Source organism: Schistocerca gregaria, chromosome 1 (genome assembly GCF_023897955.1).
Source record: "Schistocerca gregaria isolate iqSchGreg1 chromosome 1, iqSchGreg1.2, whole genome shotgun sequence".
NCBI lineage: Eukaryota > Metazoa > Arthropoda > Insecta > Orthoptera > Acrididae > Schistocerca > Schistocerca gregaria.
The window spans coordinates 618,871,906-618,893,783 of NC_064920.1; the positions used below are offsets into that span (position 1 = coordinate 618,871,906).

The 21,878-nt window shown below is 40.4% G+C and overlaps 1 protein-coding gene across 1 annotated transcript in view; it reads left to right on the forward strand.

Annotated features, from left to right (window-relative positions):
- The window catches only part of LOC126359133 (MMS19 nucleotide excision repair protein homolog), a 224,822-nt gene extending 210,942 nt beyond the window's left edge, over window positions 1–13,880 (forward strand). The window contains exons 17-19 of the mRNA XM_050007606.1: window positions 5,271–5,438; window positions 5,518–5,598; window positions 13,541–13,880. Coding sequence (XP_049863563.1) covers window positions 5,271–5,438; window positions 5,518–5,598; window positions 13,541–13,660 — 369 coding nt within the window. The 3' untranslated portion in view covers window positions 13,661–13,880. The remainder of the gene's footprint in view (window positions 1–5,270; window positions 5,439–5,517; window positions 5,599–13,540) is intronic.
- The last annotated feature ends 7,998 nt before the right edge of the window (window positions 13,881–21,878 follow it).

Consider the following 21,878-nt stretch of genomic DNA (forward strand, 5'->3'; position numbering starts at 1 on the left):
GGAAATGAGTCATCATACAGATACCTTGCTGCTCAGCTGTTGCATCATCCCTCTCCATAAATGAGATGCATATCAGCCAACTTGGTTAGAGCATAATCAGTCATCAGGGTAATGCGAACATCAAGAGAAACTTTCATGTAAACATTACATAACAATAATAATGTAATTGTTTATCCATGATTGTGGACACTACTAGCAGTGATAATAACTTACCCTTTCTAGCAGTGATATGTAATTGTGTTGCAAATCACATTTTTATGTCAACATGTAGCAATTAAAACAATTGTGAACATTGGCCTAAGGGAAGTCAAGCATAAGACCCTTCAAGGACCCATAGCAGGTAAATGGTGCATCTATGATACCTGTGTCAAATGATGAAATAGTTCCTGTTTATCTCCTCTCTCTCTCTCTCTCTCTCTCTCTCTCTCTCTCTCTCTCTCTCTTTCTAACAAAGATTCCAAGACTTACCAAGCGGGAAAGCGCCAGTAGATAGGCACAATGAATAAAACATACACACAGAATTTCGAGCTTTCGCAACCGGAAAACCCACATCCTTTCATCTTTCCTTTTCCTTCCCTCTTTCCTGACGAAGCAGTTCCGGTTGCGAAAGCTCAAAATTCTGTGTGTGTGTGTGTGTGTGTGTGTGTGTGTGTGTGTTTTATTCATTGTGCCTATCTACTGGCGCTTCCCCGCTTGGTAAGTCTTGGAATCTTTGTTTTATTATATTTTTCCCATGTGGAAGTTTCTTTCTATTTTATTTACATTATATATATATATATATATATATATATATATATATATATATATATATATATATATATATATATATATGATGCTGTGACTTACTAAATGGGAAAGTCCTGGTAGATAGACACAATAAAAACCACACAAACACACACATAAATTTCCGCCTCGACTGACATTTCTGCCCAACCTCTTTGCATTTACATATGTCTGCCTGTGTGCGGATGGGTATGTGTGCATGTTACAGTGTATACCTGTCATTTTTTCCCCCCTAAGGTAAGTCTTTCCGCTCCCAGGATTGGAATGACTCCTTACCCTCTCTCTTATTAAAACCCAAATCCTTTCGTCTTTCCCCCTCCTTCCCTCTTTCCTGATGAAGCAACTTTGGGTTGCAAAAGTCTGAAATTTGTCTGTGTGTTTGTGTGTTTTTTTATTGTATCTATCTACCAGCGCTTTCCCTTTTGGTAAGTCACAGCATCTTTGTTTTTTATATATATTTTTCCCTCTATTATATTCATATCATTAATTTATATACATAGTTTTTTGAGACTCTGAATGGGATCAGATCTACATCTACAAGGCTACCCTGCATTTTTGGGTTCGTAGAACTACTTTCAGACTATTTCTCAGCCGCTCCACTTCCAAATGGCACATGAGAAAAATTTACACACAAATGCAGTCGTTGTGAATCATGTTATGTTGGCCAGTGAGAACAGTGTGTAAATGTTGTTATGTTGGCCACATAGAACAGAGATGTAACATAAGATATAGCGGACGTGTTAATTTGAGTGAAAATAACTTGTCTTCTTTCAATTTGCACTTCTGCAACAAGGAAGATGTTGTTAGTAGTGTAAAGGATGTCAGTACCATCCTTCATAATTTGGGAAGTGTAGGTTCATGAATGTATTAAAGGAATTTGAAATTGGAAAGTGTAGGTGCATGAATGTATTAAAGGAATTTCAAATATACAGACACTCTCAGAGACAGCCACACAATATATTGAAAGAACAAACTTAAAGTAACATTAGAAGATTTATCGACAACTTTAAAGAAATTGTCAGTAAGGTTTACTACTGATATTGTGCCGAGGACTATTGTATTCCTTCCTATTAAACTCCTTGGAAGGAAGAGGGCGGGAGTTGTGGAGGGGGGGATAATCATAGAGTTCCCCTCTCTGCGTTATATTTCAGTTGACTTTATTAGATGATTTTAACTTATTTATTCATATAATGAGACAACTACTATGGTACATATTTTTCTTCTGGGAATGTGATGATTGTACAATTTTTTTGTTTTATATGTAATAAAAATACATTATTATTGTATTTTATATTTGTGACTGTTATGATCATCCTGAGGCCCGTGTTATACAGTTCATTCTTTCCATCACTTTGGAGTTCTTGTTTCTTATGAAAGTCTCACAGAACAAAGCAGTAACCCTTGTTCAGGTGTAATATGTATGAATCCACGTTTGTCTAAGTAAACCACCAATTGTTTTAATTCTAATGTGTTATTTTTCATAAAAAGTGTAGTGTAGTTTGCTCTTTTTGCAAATGTGTTGTGTCATCCAGACATAATAATATGTTCATCCTGGCACCTTTTAAAGTCAAATCCCACAGAAGGAACAGTTTTTTTCCTTTTTTTTTCCTTTGGGACCTGGAAGTCTTAAGTTATGTGTGAAAAAAGCTGTGAAGTTTTCGCATAAGATGATATTTCCTTGTATTGTTAATAATATTGCAGAAATTTCTATCCTGTAACACACACAATGGAAACTACTGCTTGAAATATCAGAAACATAAGGAAAAGTATAGACTGCCACTCACCATAAAGATGGAACATCGAGTTTCAGGCAGACGCAACTAAAAAACTATTATGATTTAGCTTTCAGCCAAAGCCTTCTTCAGAAAAGAAAACACTTACATATTCATTCACACGAGCAAGTATACCTTGCACACACGACCACCATCTCTGCAGCTCAGACCAGACTGCAACTGTTATGTTGAATGAAATCAGCAATCTGGAGGGGGTGAGGAAGGAGAAGAGAGAGCAGGGTACAGGTGGGTAAAAAAGAAGAGTGATGTCTGATGGAGTGTGCAGGAACTAAATGGAGGCTTCAACACTACTAACCACAGCGTCAGGAGGCTGTGGGACAGAGAGGGGGATGGGGGAATAGAAAAGGAGAGGATCAGCGAAGGGGAAAGACTGGTGAGTGCATTGTAAGAGGATGGCACTCAGTGAGGTTGAGGGGATGTGAATAGAAGGAGGTGATAGAACAGAAGAGGTGGAAACTGTTGAGTGCAGTGTGTGGGAACCATAGGGTGAGACGGGGATAATTTTAGAAGTGGAGAATGTATTATAAGGATAACTCCCACCTGCACATTCCAGAAAAGGTTGTGAAAGGGAAGATCCAGACTTTGAAATCAAGCATATTGTGTTCAGTTGCATGATGTGCCACTGGTTTGTCTACTTCACTGTTAGTCACAGTTTGGTGGTGGCCATTCGTCCTGGTGGACATCTCATTGGTAGTCATACCAATATAAAAAGCTGTAAAATTATTGCAGCACAGCTGGTGTAGGACATGGCTGGTTTCATAGGTGGCTCAGCCTCAGACGGGGCAGGATAACTGGAATAGGAAGTGCTGGGTGGGTGCTTTGGGCAGGTCTTGCACCTGGATCTTCCACAAGGACATGATGCCAGTGGCAAGTGATTGGGATTGGGAGTGGCATAGGATGTTTGAAGGTTAGGTGGGAGATGGAACACCACTTTAGGAGGGGTGGGAAGGATCTTAATTATGACGACCCTCATCACAGGACATGATGATAGGTAATCAAAGCCCTGACAAAGGCTTATCTTATTCCATCATAAACAGGGCCACCTGTGTAACCAGACATGTCAAACACCAGCTGTGCTGCAATCATTGCACAGCTTTTTGTATTGGTATGACCAGCTGTCCGCCAAGATGAACAACCACTCCCAAACTGTGGCTAAGAGCAAAGTAAACCATCCTATGGCACAACAAGCAGGTGAACACAGTATGCTTGATTTCAATGGCTGCTTCGTAACGTGGGCCTTCTCGATCCTCCCGTCCTCCACCAGATTTTCTGAACTGCACAGATGGGAATGATCCTTACAATATTTTCTCCATGTCCAAAATAGACCTGGCCTCAGCCTACAGTAACCTGTTGTCTCCACATCCTTCACCCAACAGTTTCCACCCTCTTTCAATGCACCCACCAATCTTTTCCCTTCCATGTTCCTTCGCCCCCACAACTTCCTGACACAGAGACTGACAATATTCGTGCCTCCACCCAGTCCCTGTAGGCTCCACTAGAGAGCCCTCTTCTTCCCCACTCCCCACCGCCCCCACCCCCAACTGGTACTTCGCAATCTCTCCATCCCCAAGCCCTCCCCTTGGTCACCAGATTGCTGCTGCCGGAGATGACAGTCAAGTTTGCATGAGGTGTGCTTGCTTGTGTGTGTGTGTGTGTGTGTGTGTGTGTGTGTGTGTGTGTGTGTGTGTGTCTGTCTGTCTAAATGACAACAGCCTTTTCATTGCACTTGACTGTCAACTTTACAGTGAGTAGGGCAGTCTCTCCTTTCCTTATGTTGATGATGTAAAGTAACACATTTATCTGTACGATCAAAATAATTTTCATTTTATATATTTTGCTTTGGGCAGGTACCTCAGTCATGCTCCACTCGACATTGTGTCCCTCTTTGTGTAATTTGCACACTGCTGACTATCTTAACTGTTGCTTGTCAACATTTGCTTGCACCTTTCATTGCCTTCTCCATTGGCACTGTCACCCCATTCTCATTCCCATTGTCAATAAAATTAAAGACATTAACAGCAAGTCATCATGGCTTCACACAAAGGTATTTTCTGCGGTCATTTTTTATGATCTCTTTCCTTGCTCACATTCAGGTAACAACACAAGTTATTTTGAATTTATACATTACTGTGTGATGTCACGTTCCAGTTTAGTTCCTGCTATGGCTGGGTTACCAATTCACATTGTTGGATAATAATATGTTGGATAATAATATGTTATAATGTACTTTGTGTAGGCTGATTGTTTTGATACATTCTCTTGTTGGTGACACAATTTTCTTTCATTATTGCCAATGACATAGGTATTGTAGTACCTCTAGGTAGTTTATGACAGAATATCCCTTTTCCTGTTGTGCGAGTGTGAATGTTACTTAGAGTAACATGTAGGAGAGTAGAGAAAATGACAGAATCATTCTTTACAGTTCTGATAAGCTTTATCTCTGTTCGTGCCTACTAGATACCTCAGATTGTGTGACTATTAGTGAATTCTAAGAAAACACTCTAAATTCATTCTCATATTTTTTCTTCAAGGATCTGCACAAATACATACCATATTTCATAGGACAGATTAGGTATTTTTTTATATATTTCAAATGCAGATATTAAATGTAATTTTAAATCCATCTTATGAATTTAGGTTACGATAAGACTTTTCTTAAATCGTCCAATGAAAAATTTACTTTCAACTTTACAGGTAATTCCATTACTTGTGGAATCTCTCTGTCAGCAGAATTTGACACTGTTGCTCTCTGCCTTGGGAACCCTTTGTACTTTGCTTGAAGAAAGAGAGAAGGATATTATTGACTATTTGAACACATTTGTTACTAAATTCTTACTGTTAAGTCAGTTTGAACAATCGATGGTAAGTACAGTTTTAAGTTAACTAGTTTGTTAAATTATTCTGTTTATGGCATCTAAGATGGTTGCTTTCTTTTGAGCAGAGAGTTCGTATTATGGCGTTGCAGTGTCTTTATCACCTCTGCTTCTACCCAACGGAATCCCTTTTGCCATACAGAAATCAGGTTAGTATTTTCATCAGACGTGTTTAAGCAATGCTAACATTTTACTTGGCAATGAGGACTTATGAACTACATGAAATTAATTTTTGATTGCTGCCTTCACCTGAGCTTTATTCATTCTGTACTATTTACTCTGACATTTGTTCAAAAATTCTGAGTCAGATCTGCGTCTAGCTTCCTTTCCCTGACTCTCAAATTTCCACTGGTAATGACTATTTGAAAGTTATTAACATTACAACACATTTAATCATATTTAATGACGCTGTAAAGTTACTGTCTCTTTGCTACAGTGGAACCCAAATGTTATGTTACTGCTGTAGCAGAAGGCTAAGGTAACACACAAGGGGATAACCTGCCTACGACACATGTTATTTCATCTGGGAATATCAGAAACTAGTTTTGATTGGTTGCCTGACAATATTTCACAGTATGGGAGTATGGATATTCTCTTAGGAATAACACAATTACTGTGAATGCCCGAATTGCCTGAGAGCTCCATACCACAACCACTAGACATGTTGCTAGTCAATATGAATGTAATTTGAATATTGGCAGAATGAGTGGGAGAGGGGGGAGGGGTTGCACAAAATATCATGGAATAGAAACTGATTAATAATTGCTGATTGAATAATTTAAAAAAAAATTAGAAAGAATGATTTAAAGAGATTGGAAGGTACATATATCCTGGGTGACCTTTAACTGGTACTAATATCAGCAGACCTTCAATGTCAATATGTCTGCTTGTGTCTGTATTTATGTGTGTGTGTGTGTGTGTGTGTGTGTGTGTGTGTGTGTGTGTGTGTGTGCGCGCGCGCGCGTGCGAGTGTATACCTGTCATTTTTTCCCCCTAAGGTAAGTCTTTCCGCTCCCGGGATTGGAATGACTCCTTACCCCCTCTCTTAAAACCCACATCCTTTCATCTTTCCCTCTCTTTTCCTCTTTCCTGACGAAGCAACCGTGGGATGCGAAAGCTCGAAATTTTCTATATATATATTAAGAACAAAGATTCCAAGACTTACCAAGCAGGAAAGCGCCGGTAGATAGGCACAATAAATAAAACACACAAACACACACACAGAATTTCTAGCTTTTGCAACTGGCGGTTGCTTCTTCAGGAAAGAGGGAAGGAGAGGGAAAGACGAAAGGATAAGGGTTTTAAGGGAAAGGGTAAGGAGTCATTCCAATTCCGGGAGCAGAAAGACTTACCTTAGGGGGAAAAAAGGACAGGTGTACACTCGCGCGCACACACACACATATCCATCCGCACCTACACAGACACAAGCAGACATTTGTATAGGCAAAGAGTTCGGGCAGAGATGTCAGTCGAGGCAGAAGTACAGAGGCAAAGAAGTTGTTGAAAGACAGGTGAGGTATGAGCAGCGGCAACTTGAAATTAGCGGAGGTTGAGGCCTGGCGGATATCGAGAAGAGAGGATATACTGAAGGGCAAGTTCCCATCTCTGGAGTTCGGATAGGTTGGTGTTGGTGGGAAGTATCCAGATAACCCGGACGGTGTAACACTGTGCCAAGATTTGCTGGCCGTGCACCAAGGCATGTTTAGCCACAGGGTGATTTTCATTACCAACAAACACTGTCTGCCTGTGTCCATTCATGCGAATGGACAGTTTGTTGCTGGTCATTCCCACATAGAAAGTCTCACAGTGTAGGCAGGTCAGTTGGTAAATCACGTGGGTGCTTTCACACGTGGCTCTGCCTTTGATCGTGTACACCTTCCGGGTTGCAGAACTGGAGTAGATGGTGGTGGGAGGGTGCATAGGACAGGTTTTACACCAGGGGCGGTTACAAGGGTAGGAGCCAGAGGGTAGGGAAGGTGGTTTGGGGATTTCATAGGGATGAACCAAGAGGATACGAAGGTCAGGTGGACGGCGGAAAGACACTCTTGGTGGAGTGGGGAGGATTTCATGAAGGATGGATCTCATTTCGGGGCAGGATTTTAGGAAGTCGTATCCCTGCTGGAGAGCCACGTTCAGAGTCTGATCCAGTCCCAGGAAGTATCCTGTCACAAGTGGGGCACTTTTAGGGTTCTTCTGTGAGAGGTCCTGGGTTTGAGGGGATGAGGAAGTGGCTCTGGTTATTTGCTTCTGTACCAGGTTGGGAGGGTAGTTGCGGGATGCGCAAGCTGTTTTCAAGTTGTTGGTGTAATGGTTCAGGGATTCAGGACTGGAGCAGATTCGTTTGCCACGAAGTCCTAGGCTGTAGGGAAGGGACCGTTTGATATGGAATGGGTGGCAGCTGTCATAATGGAGGTACTGTTACTTGTTGGTCGGTTTGGTGTGGACGGATGTCCATATATATATATATATATTTTCCAAGACTTACCAAGCGGGAAAGCGCCGGTAGACAGGCACAATAAAATAACACAAAAACACACACACAAAATGTCTAGCTTTCGTAACCAACAGTTGCTTCTTCAGGAAAGAGGGAAGGAAAGGGAAAGGCGAAAGGATGTGGGTTTTAAGGGAGAGGGTAAGGAGTCATTCCAATCCCGGGAGCAGAAAGACTTACCTTAGGGGGGGAAAGGGATAGGTATATACTCGCGCGCGCGCGCGCACACACACACACACACACACACACACACACACACACACACACACACACACCCCCATCCATACCTTTTGATATGTATCCTGTCACAATTGGGGCACTTTTGTGGTTCTTCTGTGGGAAGTTCTGGGTTTGAGGGGATGAGGAAGTGGCTATGGTTTCTTGCTTCTGTACCAAGTCGGGAGGGTAGTTGCGGGATGTGAAAGCTGTTTTCAGGTTGTTGGTGTAATGGTTCAGGGATTCCAGACTGGAGCAGATTCGTTTGCCACAAAGACCTAGGCTGTAGGGAAGGGACCGTTTGATGTGGAATGGGTGGCAGCTGTAATAATGGAGATACTCAATAATACGTAACCTACTTCCAAACCGTAACCAAAAAAATTTTTTCTCCTCTTTCAACTCTACCGCTGCTATAAAATCCACCGTTTCTAGTTCACAAACAGTTCCTTTCACGTATTAAACAACCATTTCGGCTAGTTCTAATAACTTTCGCTTTATTTCCATTTCACTGATTATTTTTAGCCGCTTCCCACAGGTTTTAACGTCATTATTTCTTCGTCAGATAATTGTTAGCCTCATTTTCATAATCTTCCACCACAAAACCACTCTTTTTAATACATTTACACGCAGTTTTTTTCTAAATTTTCCCGAATTTCTCCACTCTTTAATGTGTTTTGGCGGCAACACAACCACCTAACCTTTGTGCACATTGTTGTCTACCAACCCAAGTTCACCACAGGATCAACATAGCCCAGCCTTAACCAACACTTTTTCGCCTTTTTTTCACACCAGATCTCCAGTTGCTTTCTAGTTCACCTTTATCTCTCCCCATATATTTTTATTTTCATTTTCATTTCAGCCCCATGTTACACTTTCCACCTTCTAATACCATCTCACCCACACAACACCCCCACAATGACCCCATTAAGTTTTATTTACATTCCCTCCGCAAACATGCCTTCGCCCGAGCCAGATTACACTCCCATATCTTATTTTCTCAGGCTTGTCTGACATTTGGCATTACCCCCAAAGGCCTCACACTTAAAGTTCCCATCTCTGGCTGCAACCCTTCTTTCCATCAGTCCCTATACCAGTTCCATGCCCTCACCCACCTAATCCTTCACCTACACATCAACTCAGCCAATGAACACACCCGTCAACTCCTATCCTTAATAAAAGTACTCAATCTTTCCTCTCCCACATCCACACCGGCTGTTCAGAGCATCCTCCTACAGGCCAACTGCAAATTAGGACAGCATGCTACCCTTCACCTCAAAAAACTATCCAATCTCCTGGTTTCCCACCTCCGGAAAGGCAACTCACTCACCCTTCACAACCTTTCCAGCAAACCTCAACCTCCTCTCATTGCACACAAACCCAATCTCTCCCATCTACTCAATCTCCCACTTCAGCTCCACTCCCTCCAAAACCTCAAAATTCCAATCAACACAATCTGGAACCACAACACCCTAATTCAGTAGTTAACCTTTCTTCCAAACCTCTCTCCCAATCTGAATCCTCTGTCCTATCCAAAGGCCTCACCTTCAGCCCAACTCCCAGATTCAACCAAACAGCCCTCGTCAAAGATTTACTGTCCTGCACTCGTACTCTCTGCTGGAAATATCACTTTGCCACGAAGAAAAATGATCCTAATCCTACTCCTAATGATCCAACTCCCCAAGACACTATCCAAATTGAACCCTGCCTGGAACAGTTCCGTCCTCCGTCACAGCGGGACCCACCTCCTCTTCCTCAAAATCACCCTCTCGAAACGTTCCAGGAATTTCTGACTTCCAGCCTTGCCTCTCAATCCTTCTTAAAAAACCTTAATCCTACTCCAAACATCACCGCTGCTGAAGCCCAGGCTATCCGTGATCTGAAGGCTGACTGATCCATCATCATTCTTCCGGCGGACAAGGGTTCCACGACCGTGGTACTTGATCGTCGGGAGTATGTGGCTGAGGGACTGCGTCAGCTTTCAGACAACACCACATACAAAGTTTGCCAAGGTAATCCCATTCCTGATGTCCAGGCGGAGCTTCAAGGAATCCTCAGAACCTTAGGCCCCCTACAAAATCTTTCACCTGACTCCATCAACCTCTTAACCCCACCAACACCCTGCACCCCTACCTTCTACCTCCTTCCTAAAATTCACAAACCCAGTCATCCCGGCCGCCCCATTGTAGCTGGTTACATGCAGTCTCCCATCCTTCATCAAAGACACCAACCACTTTCTCGAACACCTGGAATCCTTACCCAAGCTGTTACCCCCGGAAACCATCCTTGTAACTATCGATGCCACTTCTTTATACACAAATATTCCGCACGTCCAGGGCCTCGCTGCGATGGAGCACTTCCTTTCACGCCGATCACCTGCCACCCTACTTAAAACCTCTTTCCTCATTACCTTAGCAAGCTTCATCCTGACTCACGACTTCTTCACTTTTGAAGGCCAGACATACCAACAATTAAAGGGAACAGCCATGGGTACCAGGATGGCCTACTCCTACACCAACCTATTCATGGGTTGCTTAGAGGAAGCCTTCTTTGTTACCCAGGCCTGCCAACCCAAAGTTTGGTACAGATTTATTGATGACTTCTTCATGATCTGGACTTACAGTGAAGAAGAACTCCATAATTTCCTCTCCAACCTCAACTCATTTGGTTCCATCAGATTCACCTGGTCCTACTCCAAATCCCATGCCACTTTACTTGACGTTTACCTCCATCTGTCCAATGGCCAGCTTCACACGTCCGTCCACATCAAACCCACCAACAAGCAACAGTACCTCCATTATGACAGCTGCCACCAATTCCACATCAAACAGTCCCTTCCCTACAGCCTAGGTCAATAGGACGAGGTCCTCCTCACTTGCCTTCACATAGGCCACAACCCTGTGATGCACGGGCTTTTGCTCCAGCAAGAGACACTTGAGTGTGTGGCGCTTGTGGCATACAGATCACTGTGTGCCACATTTTATTAGACTGCATTTTATTTTCCAAGCAGCAGGCCATGGCTGATTTGCCAATGGATCTGCAGCGTATTCTAGGTAATAATCAAACGGAATGTGCTTCGAGTTTTAAATTTTTGTGAATTGTCCAACATTTTTACCAAAATTTTAGGGAGATGGTTCTCATATGTTCACGGGGTAATTGTTTCATCCTTATTGTACGCAAGTGGCCAGGCAATGACATTTTCTTTTGCCTTTCTTGTAGCTCCTTTGTCGTTATACTTATGTTTTAGTCTCCTGTATAGCATCTTTTTTTTCTTTCCCATTGTCTTAACTACTTTTCTCCACATTCGTTACTTTTAATACGAGTAAGGGCACTGATAACAGGGGTCGGGGACAGTAATGTGCTGCTGGGAGCATGCAGGGAGGTGGAGAGTGAGGCAGCTAGGTGCAGTCAGGAGGTTAGACAGAGGGTGCGTACCGGAAAAGGAGAGAAGTAAAAAGACTGGATGCGTTTGTGGAATAGAGGACTTTGTAGTGCTGGATGGGAACAGGGAATGGGCTAGGTGGGTTCCCTTAACCTCCTGGCATCAACCTTCGTTAGTCATTGTTCTGACCCATGTAGCCACTTCCCTGTTTCCGTGACAGCACTACACAGCCCTCTTATTACACCAACACACCCAGTGTTTGTACTTCTCTCCTTTTCTGCTATCCCCCCTCCCTCATCTCTGCCCTCCATCTAACTCCTCAAATGCAACTAGCTGCCCCACTCTCCACCTCGCCTCTGCATGCTCCCAACAGCACTTTAGCGTACCTGACCCCTACCCTGCTATCCCTTCTCATCCCCACCCCAGCCTCCTCCTTACCCCCATCCAGTTGCCTCTCTTGTAATGCCCTGCTGCTCACAGTCTGGCTCTAACTGCCATAGACTGTGGTCACATGTGTGAGTTGTGTTTGCATGAGTGTGTGTATGTTGTGTGCTTTTGACAAAGACCTCATTGGCATGAAACCAACTTCCACACACACTTTTTATCGTGCCTTTCTGCTACTCAGCACCTCCACTAAATGGTGGGTAGCAACTATCCTTTTGATTAAATAGTAAAGAATGGGGTGACTTTACTAAACAACTGAAATGCATCTTCTCAATTAAATAATGGCACCAGGCCAAACAACAGTTCAAGAAATTCAAAATAAAAGTACAAATCATGAACTTCTTATGCAATTTTTTAAATAGTACTTTTTATCCATTTTTTCTGCTTTTGAATTGCTAGAGCTGCTGTTGGTTTTGAAACATTGTCTTCTTAAATACATAATGTTTTACATTGTTTTTATATATTACTTCGCGCAGCATGTGTTATAGTTTATCCAAAAACCATACACCTTGTGCAATTCTTTATCACATTGATCACTACTCTTTAATTGTTTCTAGATGGAGTTGATGATAGCAGCTCAGCAATTACAATTGTCACTCTGCTGAATTTGAGAACAAATGAAAAATTATCTGTGATACATCAATTTCATTGATTTCAGCTATCTGTCTTCAATTTAATTAGGTTAAAACCTGCTAGTTCAGTCATACTTTGTTCTGCAAAAGCGAAACTAAAATAGAAGCACTTACGTTAAACTATGTGTAACACAGGAAGTACAGGTGAAATTGTTTCCAGACCTTATATATTATATACTGCTTTTTTCCATGTTCTAACTAATAATGATTAATCCACCATGCTTACAATGCTAATTGTCATTAACAAAGAACAGATTTGTTTTTACTTTTAACATTGAAATTAGGGATAATGGTGTCATCAGTATGAGCTTACTTGCCCAACTGAGTACAAACTCAATAATTTTCAAACAACATCTTCAACAATACAACATTCCATTGCATTATTTCATGGTGAAAGAGACAAACAACTAAGTGCATTTTTGTAGCTATATAACATTTGAATGTCTATCATGTCTATCGCTTGGTGGCTGTTGCTTTGACACTGTCACAAAGTAACATTTTAGTCTTTGATGTGAAGCATAAAACTATCAAAATATTACTGCAGATGTCTTCATTTGCTTTTCTTCTCTTATTCATTCAGATACACTTTGTACTAGAACTCACCTCTGTTAATACATCTTCTCAGTGGTAGGTATTACAGCAATAAATTTATTAAATGAAAGTGGCATTTTCCACATAGACTGTTATTTATTTCACCCTTTTCTTCATTTCACTGCTAGTTTTGGTTTTTTTACGCCATTTTTCTGTGTTTAGGTAGAAGAAGGTGTCATACTATAAAAATGGCAACATATTCTTGTTTCATGCTTCTATTCATTTTGATTTACAAATATAGCTGTTCTCTTAGTGTTAACAGTTAGTTGATGCACCTAAAGCAGAAAATGTGCACCAAATATAAAAGAGTTTTGAATTATGTATCTCATGTTTTACAGGTTGTGAGAGAACTGTGTAAGTGTCTGGATGATAAGAAGAGACTGGTTAGAGCTCAGGCTGTGAGAGCTCGCTCCAGGTGGTTCTTGGTTGGAGCACCAGGTGAACCAAGTAAATCGTGATTGCTGAGTGCATTTCAAGAATGTGATTTTAATCTTTTTAAGGACTTACTTTGTACATGTGAGGAAAACTCAGATTTTTGTTATGTTTTTATTTTATGTTGGAAATAACTGTTAGTATTGGTTTCTTTTTTAGTGACCCTTATTTGTTGCTCATATTTGCTGTAAAATTGGTATTTTATTGCCAGTGTTGTATGATAGTAAAACTATTTTCCAAATTGTTTGTCTATATTTATTTATTAAGTCTTTTGTAGAAAAATGGACAGGAATCAGCAGACTCAGGATACGACCATATCCCCTGTCCCCTGTTCGGATGTGGTAGTTTCTTAGCCATTCACAACAGGAAAGCTCAAACTCTGCATCCTTGGGTTTGAATTAAGTGGGTGCTATGGGGCAGGTGTTCTTTCTAACAATTTTTCTTCTTTTTGTTGACATCAAAAACACCTGTGATCTGAAGATCGACAGAAGGTGACTTGCATGGCTTCAGGCATATAGCTTGTGGATTCTGGAAACTGCTGTTTAGAACACAGTTGTTAGGGTACTTTGTAGTCTTCAGAATTGGCATTTGTCAGCTTTTTTCTGAGATCTGGATGAACCGTTTTGGATAGAATAGGAAACAACTGAATGAGAGTGGATTGGACAGTGTCGATAATGGTCTCCATGACCTTATTCAAAAATACCTTTATATTAATTGTATGTACACTGCTTTCCCATGCAGATCCACAATACTTTCCAGCTGTGTACACAAATAAAATTGCAGCATATTCTAGCATATCTACATTTACATCCCAGTTGTTTCCTTCTATTTTGTTGAGTAGATTTACTCTTGTGCCAAACATCTTTACAGGTTTATCCAGTCCTGCTTCTTTGACAGTGTCCGATCAAGGGCGACACACAGATATTTGGGGAAGTAGTTATGGTGAATTTCAGCCCCATTAAGTCGCATGTGTATCGTTATCTCCTCCCATTTATTATGGAGGTGAAATGCTCTGACCCTCTGTTTTACTTGTGTTTGGCTAGGCACCATTTGCGAAAGTAATAATTGAAAATGGTGTGGTCACTTGAGAGGGTACGCTCATAATGCTCGATTTCCTTATATTGACATGTTAATGCCACATCATCTGCATACTTGATTTTGTTTTATGTAATACCGGGCACGTCGCATATGTACAAAGTAATCAGAAAGGGAGGATCCACAAAAACTATAACTGATTTAATTCCTCTCCGAAATTGAAATTCAACTAATGTTGTAGCTGGGTCATGCATACAATTTTATCCAAATAAAGAAGAGTCAAGTATGACTGAAGTGAAATTATTCACCATGAAAAATGTTGTAGGGGTTAGCATATGATTGTGTTATCCACAAGAATGTGACTTAGAAACCTGAAGACAATTGTGCATTTTTACCATCATCAACACCAGCACCCATTTGCCATCTAAATCTGCATAAAAGCATCCAGTAGACTTAAGACCTTCACTTCTACCTGCCAATGTTTCTCTACATGTTTTCGTACATAGCCTGTCTACCTTCCATTAATACCCTGTAGTGCATATTTATCATAAATCATTAACTTATAAATATTAACTGTTATTTCTCCCAAAACAAGAATGGATTCTCAAAAAACAAGTGTTGCCAAGAATGAATGTGAGACAGTTTTCATGTTTCCCAATTAGATTACTGCAAGAGTGTCTGCATGGACTATAACATAACGTATTGACCTCTGTGGTTATTTTTTCCTCAAGAGATGCTCCAGTTCTCATAGAATCAATCAACGCAAAATACTGGTGTGTTGGCCATATTTTAATGTTCTCACTTGGCAGTTGAGAGACTGAATGGGACAGTTTGCACAACTCATGCTGTCAGTCAACAACTGTTAAAATCTGTAGTGAGAGATGTGTTCCATATGCTCTCTTGCACCACTTACACAAAGCCACTATATTTAAATGTGTCAGTGCTGGATGGAGTTATCCTATAGCTGAAGATGTGTGGATTATAAACATTATTTTTGCCTATACGGAGACATTTTCAACTAATCATTTTCAATTCTGTTATGCTGAAATGTAATGTGTGTATTACAGTTTTTTATTTCAACATTATTTTAGCCTTCAGTATGACAAACCTGTAACCCCATCATTAATCATGAAGTTAGCCATAACGTGAATACAAAATGAAGATAAATACTGTAGTTATTGTTAGGAAAAAATTAAAATTTGACTGAAAGTCTTCATTAACTTGCACAATCAAACAAAAATGAAATAGTGATGATGAGTGTGTAAGCTATAAAATAAAAAAAGCATATTACCTGTCATAAGCAAGTTGCTTCAGCATGTGTAAAATACATGCAACAAACCAAATCTGAAGTGCTGTTATGGTGCATTTGATGAGGACACAAAAGTGAGCAAATGGAAGAACTGTTTTGTGTATAGCATGAAATTAAAAAGAGGTGAATACAAGACTGTCTGCATGAAAGTGTTTTTGTGGAATTTTTGACCTGTTTTAAAGAGACTCTCCACTGCAAGAGGAGACAGTCCTTACAACATCATATGAAAATGAGTGAGGAAATGATGATCTTGGCAATGAGAAATTATCATGCTCATCTCTCTCTGATCGAAGTTAAGTGATGCAGACACAAAAAAATAAAATTCCTGTAAGCGTGTTGGCATCTGTCATAAGTGGAAAGTCCAGGGTGGAGTGACAACAATATGAAAAAGATAGAATGCTGCTTACCACATTCATGAGGATCTGTGTCTCAGATACACACATTGGAAAAGATTGCTAAACATTTAAGCTTTTAGAAGCCCTACTTCCAAAGTTGAAAAAAAACACGCACAAACACACACACACACACACACACACACACACACACACACACACACACAGGCGGCCACTGTCTGCGCGCAGTCAGGCCCCACTGCCCGAAGAGAGTGCTTGTGCACTCTCTCTCTCTCTCTCTCTCTCTCTCTCTCTCTCTCTCTCTCTCTCTCTCTCTCTCTCTCCCCCCCCCCCCTCCCCCTCCCTCCCTCCCTCCCTCCGTCTCTCCCTCACGCTCTCTCTCTCACTCCCTCCCTCCCCCCCTCCCCCCTTTCCCCCTGTCTCTCTCTCTCTCTCTCTCTCTCTTTCCCTCCCTGTGCATGTGTATGCGTTTTCTGTTTTGGAAGAAGCCCTTTTTTTTTCAAAAGCTAAAATGTTTAGCAACTGTTCATTGTGCCTGCCTGCGACTCAATGCCACCCCTATGTGGTGAGTGGCAGTCTATCCTTTGCAAATTGTTAGGCATAACAGAGTGTATGTAAGTACAATGACTTCTGTAGCTGAGTATAATGATGATGTAAAAAGAAGTGTGAAGAGATGCGTAAACCATTCATCACAGTACATGTATTACTGGGTATTTAATACAGACTTCAGCGTTTCGTTGGAATTACATTTGTTTCATAACTGTGCAGCATGCAGTGAGAGGATTATTTAAGGAATGTAAGAAATCTCTTTGGCTACAAGAGTTCATCAGTTATAAAGCTTATGCACATTAAAACTGAAATTGGCTTTGAAAAGAGAACATTATGATTCATTTTTGCCAACATATGATTTGCAGAAAGCATTGCCCACTGCAAAGCTACCAACTGAAACAGTCTTTTATCTGGAACAGCTTTGTCTGCACATTTATGTTTGTAACACAGACACTGTCTTTATGTGTGGGTGGACAGAAACTACAGCATCCAGAGGAACTTCTCGAGTGGCATCCTGCTTGTATACCTAATTGAAGGCCACAAAAAACTTATTTTGTAAAAGGAAATAGTGTTTTAGATTTATGTTCTAGACAGAAAGGAAAAAACCGTGAATCTGCAATCTGTTCATATTCACTGGATTCTGTATGGTTATGCTGAATACTGTTATCTCATAGCATGGCACGCAGTTTTGCCTATCAACGGAGATTTTGGTGTGACTTAGGAAAAAAGAGGACACACAAGTCATCATTGTTAACACGAATGGTCTTAAGAGTTAGAGAATCACATTTCAAATCCATTACATGGAAATGTAGGAGGAAGGCTTCAAGAACTCAGAAATAATAAGATTAAATACAGGGTGTTTCAAAAATGACCGGTATATTTGAAACGGCAATACAAACTAAATGAGCAGCGAAAGAAACACACCGTTTGTTGCAATATGCTTGGGACAACAGTACATTTTCAGACAAACTTTCGAAATTACAGTAGTTACAATTGTCAACAACAGATGGCGCTGCGGTCTGGGAAACTCTATAGTACGATATTTCCCACATATCCACCATGCGTAGCAATAATATGGCGTTGTCTCTGAATGAAATTACCCGAAACCTTTGACAACGTGTCTGGCGGAATGGCTTCACATGCAGATGAGATGTACTGCTTCAGCTGTTCAATTGTTTCTGGATTTTGGCGGTACACCTGGTCTTTCAAGTGTCCCCACAGAAAGAAGTCACAGGGGTTCATGTCTGGCGAATAGGGAGGCCAATCCACGCCGCCTCCTGTATGTTTTGGATAGCCCAAAGCAATCACACCATCATCGAAATATTCATTCAGGAAATTAAAGACGTCGGCCGTGCGATGTGGTCGGGCACCATCTTGCATAAGCCACGAGGTGTTCGCAGTGTCGTCTAAGGCAGTTTGTACCGCCACAAATTCACGAAGAATGTCCAGATAGTGTGATGCAGTAATCGTTTCGGATCTGAAAAATGGGCCAATGATTCCTTTGGAAGAAATGGCGGCCCAGACCAGTACTTTTTGAGGATGCAGGGACGATGGGACTGCAACATGGGGCTTTTCGGTTCCCCATGTGCACCAGTTCTGTTTATTGACGAAGCCGTCCAGGTAAAAATAAGCTTCTTCAGTAAACCAAATGCTGCCCACATGCATATCGCCGTCATCAATCCTGTGCACTATATCGTTAGCGAATGTCTCTCGTGCAGCAACGGTAGCAGCTCTGAGGGGTTGCTGCGTTTGAATTTTGTATGGATAGAGGTGTAAACTCTGGCGCATGAGATGATACGTGGACGTTGGCGTCATTTGGACTGCAGCTGCAACACGGCGAACGGAAACCCGAGGCCGCTGTTGGTTCACCTGCTGCACTAGCTGCTCGTTGCCCTCTGTGGTTGCTGTATGCGGTCGCCCTACCTTTCCAGCACGTTCATCCGTCACGTTCCCAGTCCGTTGAAATTTTTCAAACAGATCCTTTATTGTATCACTTTTCAGTCCTTTGGTTACATTAAACCTCCGTTGAAAACTTCGTCTTGTTGAAACAACACTGTGTTCTAGGCGGTGGAATTCCAACACCAGAAAAATCCTCTGTTCTAAGGAATAAACCATGTTGTCCACAGCACACTTGCACGTTGTGAACAGCACACGCTTACAGCAGAAAGACGACGTACAGAATGGCGCACCCACAGACTGCGTTGTCTTCTGTATCTTTCACATCACTTGCAGCGCCATCTGTTGTTGAAAATTGTAACTACTGTAATTTCGAAAGTCTGTCCGCCTGAAAATGTACTGTTGTCCCAAGCATATTGCAACAAACGGTGTATTTCTATCGCTGCTCATTTAGTTTTTATTGCCGTTTCAAATATACCGGTCATTTTGAAATTAGAAAAGTTGTAGCAAAGTAAGCAATGGATCAAATGTATTATTCTACAGAAATGCCATATTGGAGATGAAAGACTGCAAAAAGTTAACTTATCCAAGAATCCTGGATAAGATCTCAGGCAGAAAGGATCTAAATATTATACCTGCCTTAGTTACTACATTGGTGGCAGAAGTGCCACAATTTTTTCATGAAGAAAGAAATTATTCTACAAAAACTATGAGCTCTACACTCCATGAAATAACTTATCCCATTAGTGTACCATTCCTTTTACACTGCTTTGACATCAGCAAATAGTGCAGATTCCAGTGAACATGCCAAAGGAATTAATATTGTTGTTATTATTTGTATTTCCAGAAGTTTTATCTGTTCTTATGATTATTTCTTGAAATTAAAATTTGTGATAGTAATTTGCCTGCTTAAATGTCAAGTTTGTGTCAAAAAAGTGAATAAAAAATATTTATCAAGTTCTTGTATTTTCTAGTTATCCACAATATATGTTGACCATATTGAACTAAAAAAAATTACTTAACAGTGTAACATTATTTTGACAAAAACAATTTCAAGCAAAGCCTCGATTTTCTCAGATTTAGTCATGTTTGGAATCACACCCCCTGGCACAAGTTTCTTCTATTACCCTTAAAAGTAACAAATCTATAGTATGATTTTTCTGGTTAACATTCACATCAAAATGTAGTATGGAAAACGGTAACTTCCTATTTGTTATAATTATTGGTGATTGGTGAGACACCTGTTATTCAAATTCAGAGCAACTCCAGTAGCAGAAAATTAATTACTTACATTTTCACAAAATAATCATTTACAAGTTTAATGATCAATGATAAAGTGGAAAAAGTTACTGTTCACTGGACATGAAGAGTATCATTTGTCATAGTGGGCTGCAGCACAGTCAAAAAGAAAAGTATAAAAGTAGATATGACATAGTATATTGTCATCAGTGATTTGCAGAAGAGAGCTTTGTGAATGAAACAGTTGCAACAATTTCCTTAGTTTCCTTATGGTGTCATCACATGTACAACATACTGTTGTAACATAATTCATAGGTTATGTACAGACTCACTTGGCGAATGTAGTTAGATAATTTTCCAGCACAGTAATTAGTTTTTATGACATCTTATATTCTTGTAAACTGCCAGAGCAAATCAAATGAGATGATTGAGAAGATATCTTGTGTAATTTTCACAAATTTCAAGTAATATAAAGTTATCAAGAATTTCTGGGGTTGACCCATTAAAGTAGACAGCCTACATGTAATCTACTGTGTGGAGAAAATTGCAAATGTGTGGAAATATAGCTAAAGCACAAAAATTCAATTATTTCCCTCATATTCATTTGAAATTATTTCAGATACGAAGTCATACCTAGGCTTTGTTGTTGATTGCAAGGAAACAAACTAGAGTGCGTTTCTACGGATCCTCTTTTAGATGCATGCAACAACAATGTTGCATACATTAACCCCTCATTCTTCTATGGAAGAACATTCCAAAATTAGAAATTCTTCAACAGTGTGCGTTATCAGAAATGACAGTTCAGCTAAGTAACTTAAGTTTCCTCTCGTTTAATTTACTAATCTGTATCAGGAACCACAGATAACTAAATCACTGTACAACTGTTTCTGGGTCTGATCAAGACACTTACATAATTACACTATTTTGAAATCAAGACAATGAACCATAATTTTTTAATAAAAATAACAATTTCTTTTTCATTACTAATGACTTGAGAATTTTCAGTATTTATAGTAAATTAAAATTTGGTACAAGAATTTTAAATATCAAATAAAAGGTAAAATAGAGGTCGATTATAATTAAAGTCTCAGTTTAAAAATACTGTAAGAAATGAACCACTGCTCAGAATGGTGTCAAATTTAAACAGAATGTTATCAGGAAAGGGGGAACATTATGGAAATAAAAAAAAATTATCAAAAGTTTTGCCACTAGATGGCTCTGTAAGTGACAAAATATGCAAAATAACAGACACGGTGTACATAGCTGCTCCTCAGTCATGCTGGGCAGGATCCCACACTGACTGTAAAGTTCTGTTACAAGAACAGTGACTATGCGCCAGTATCTCAGCAGAAATTATGGACACTCATGGGTATTCGAAAATCTTTTGCTCTGCAGAAAATGATTATAACATTCAAAAAGACATTTTAAAAAATGCAGTGTGGCAGAGTGGGAAACGACTGATCTGACATCAGTGGCCAGAGCACTGCAGGCGGAGTCAAGTGGTTGTGTGCTAACATGAAGTGCATGAGTAACTGTCCAAACTGTGGATATCCCTGTGATCATGATGCTTGCAATGATGCAAAATGCCCTGCATTGCTTTCCATACAAAATTAGCCATGTTCAGGAATTGCTTCATGCTGACCAGCCTAAAAGACCAATGTTTATTCTAGAATTTGTTGCTCACATGGAAGTGAACAATGAAAGACCATGGACCATTCTGCGTACAGGTGAAGCACATTTCCTTCTCCAAGGAAATGTCAATAAACATAAATGCAGAATATGGGCACTAAAGAATCCACTCTCATATCAACCGGTACCACTTCATTCTGCAAAAATAACTAAGTGCTGCAGGTTGACGCCTCA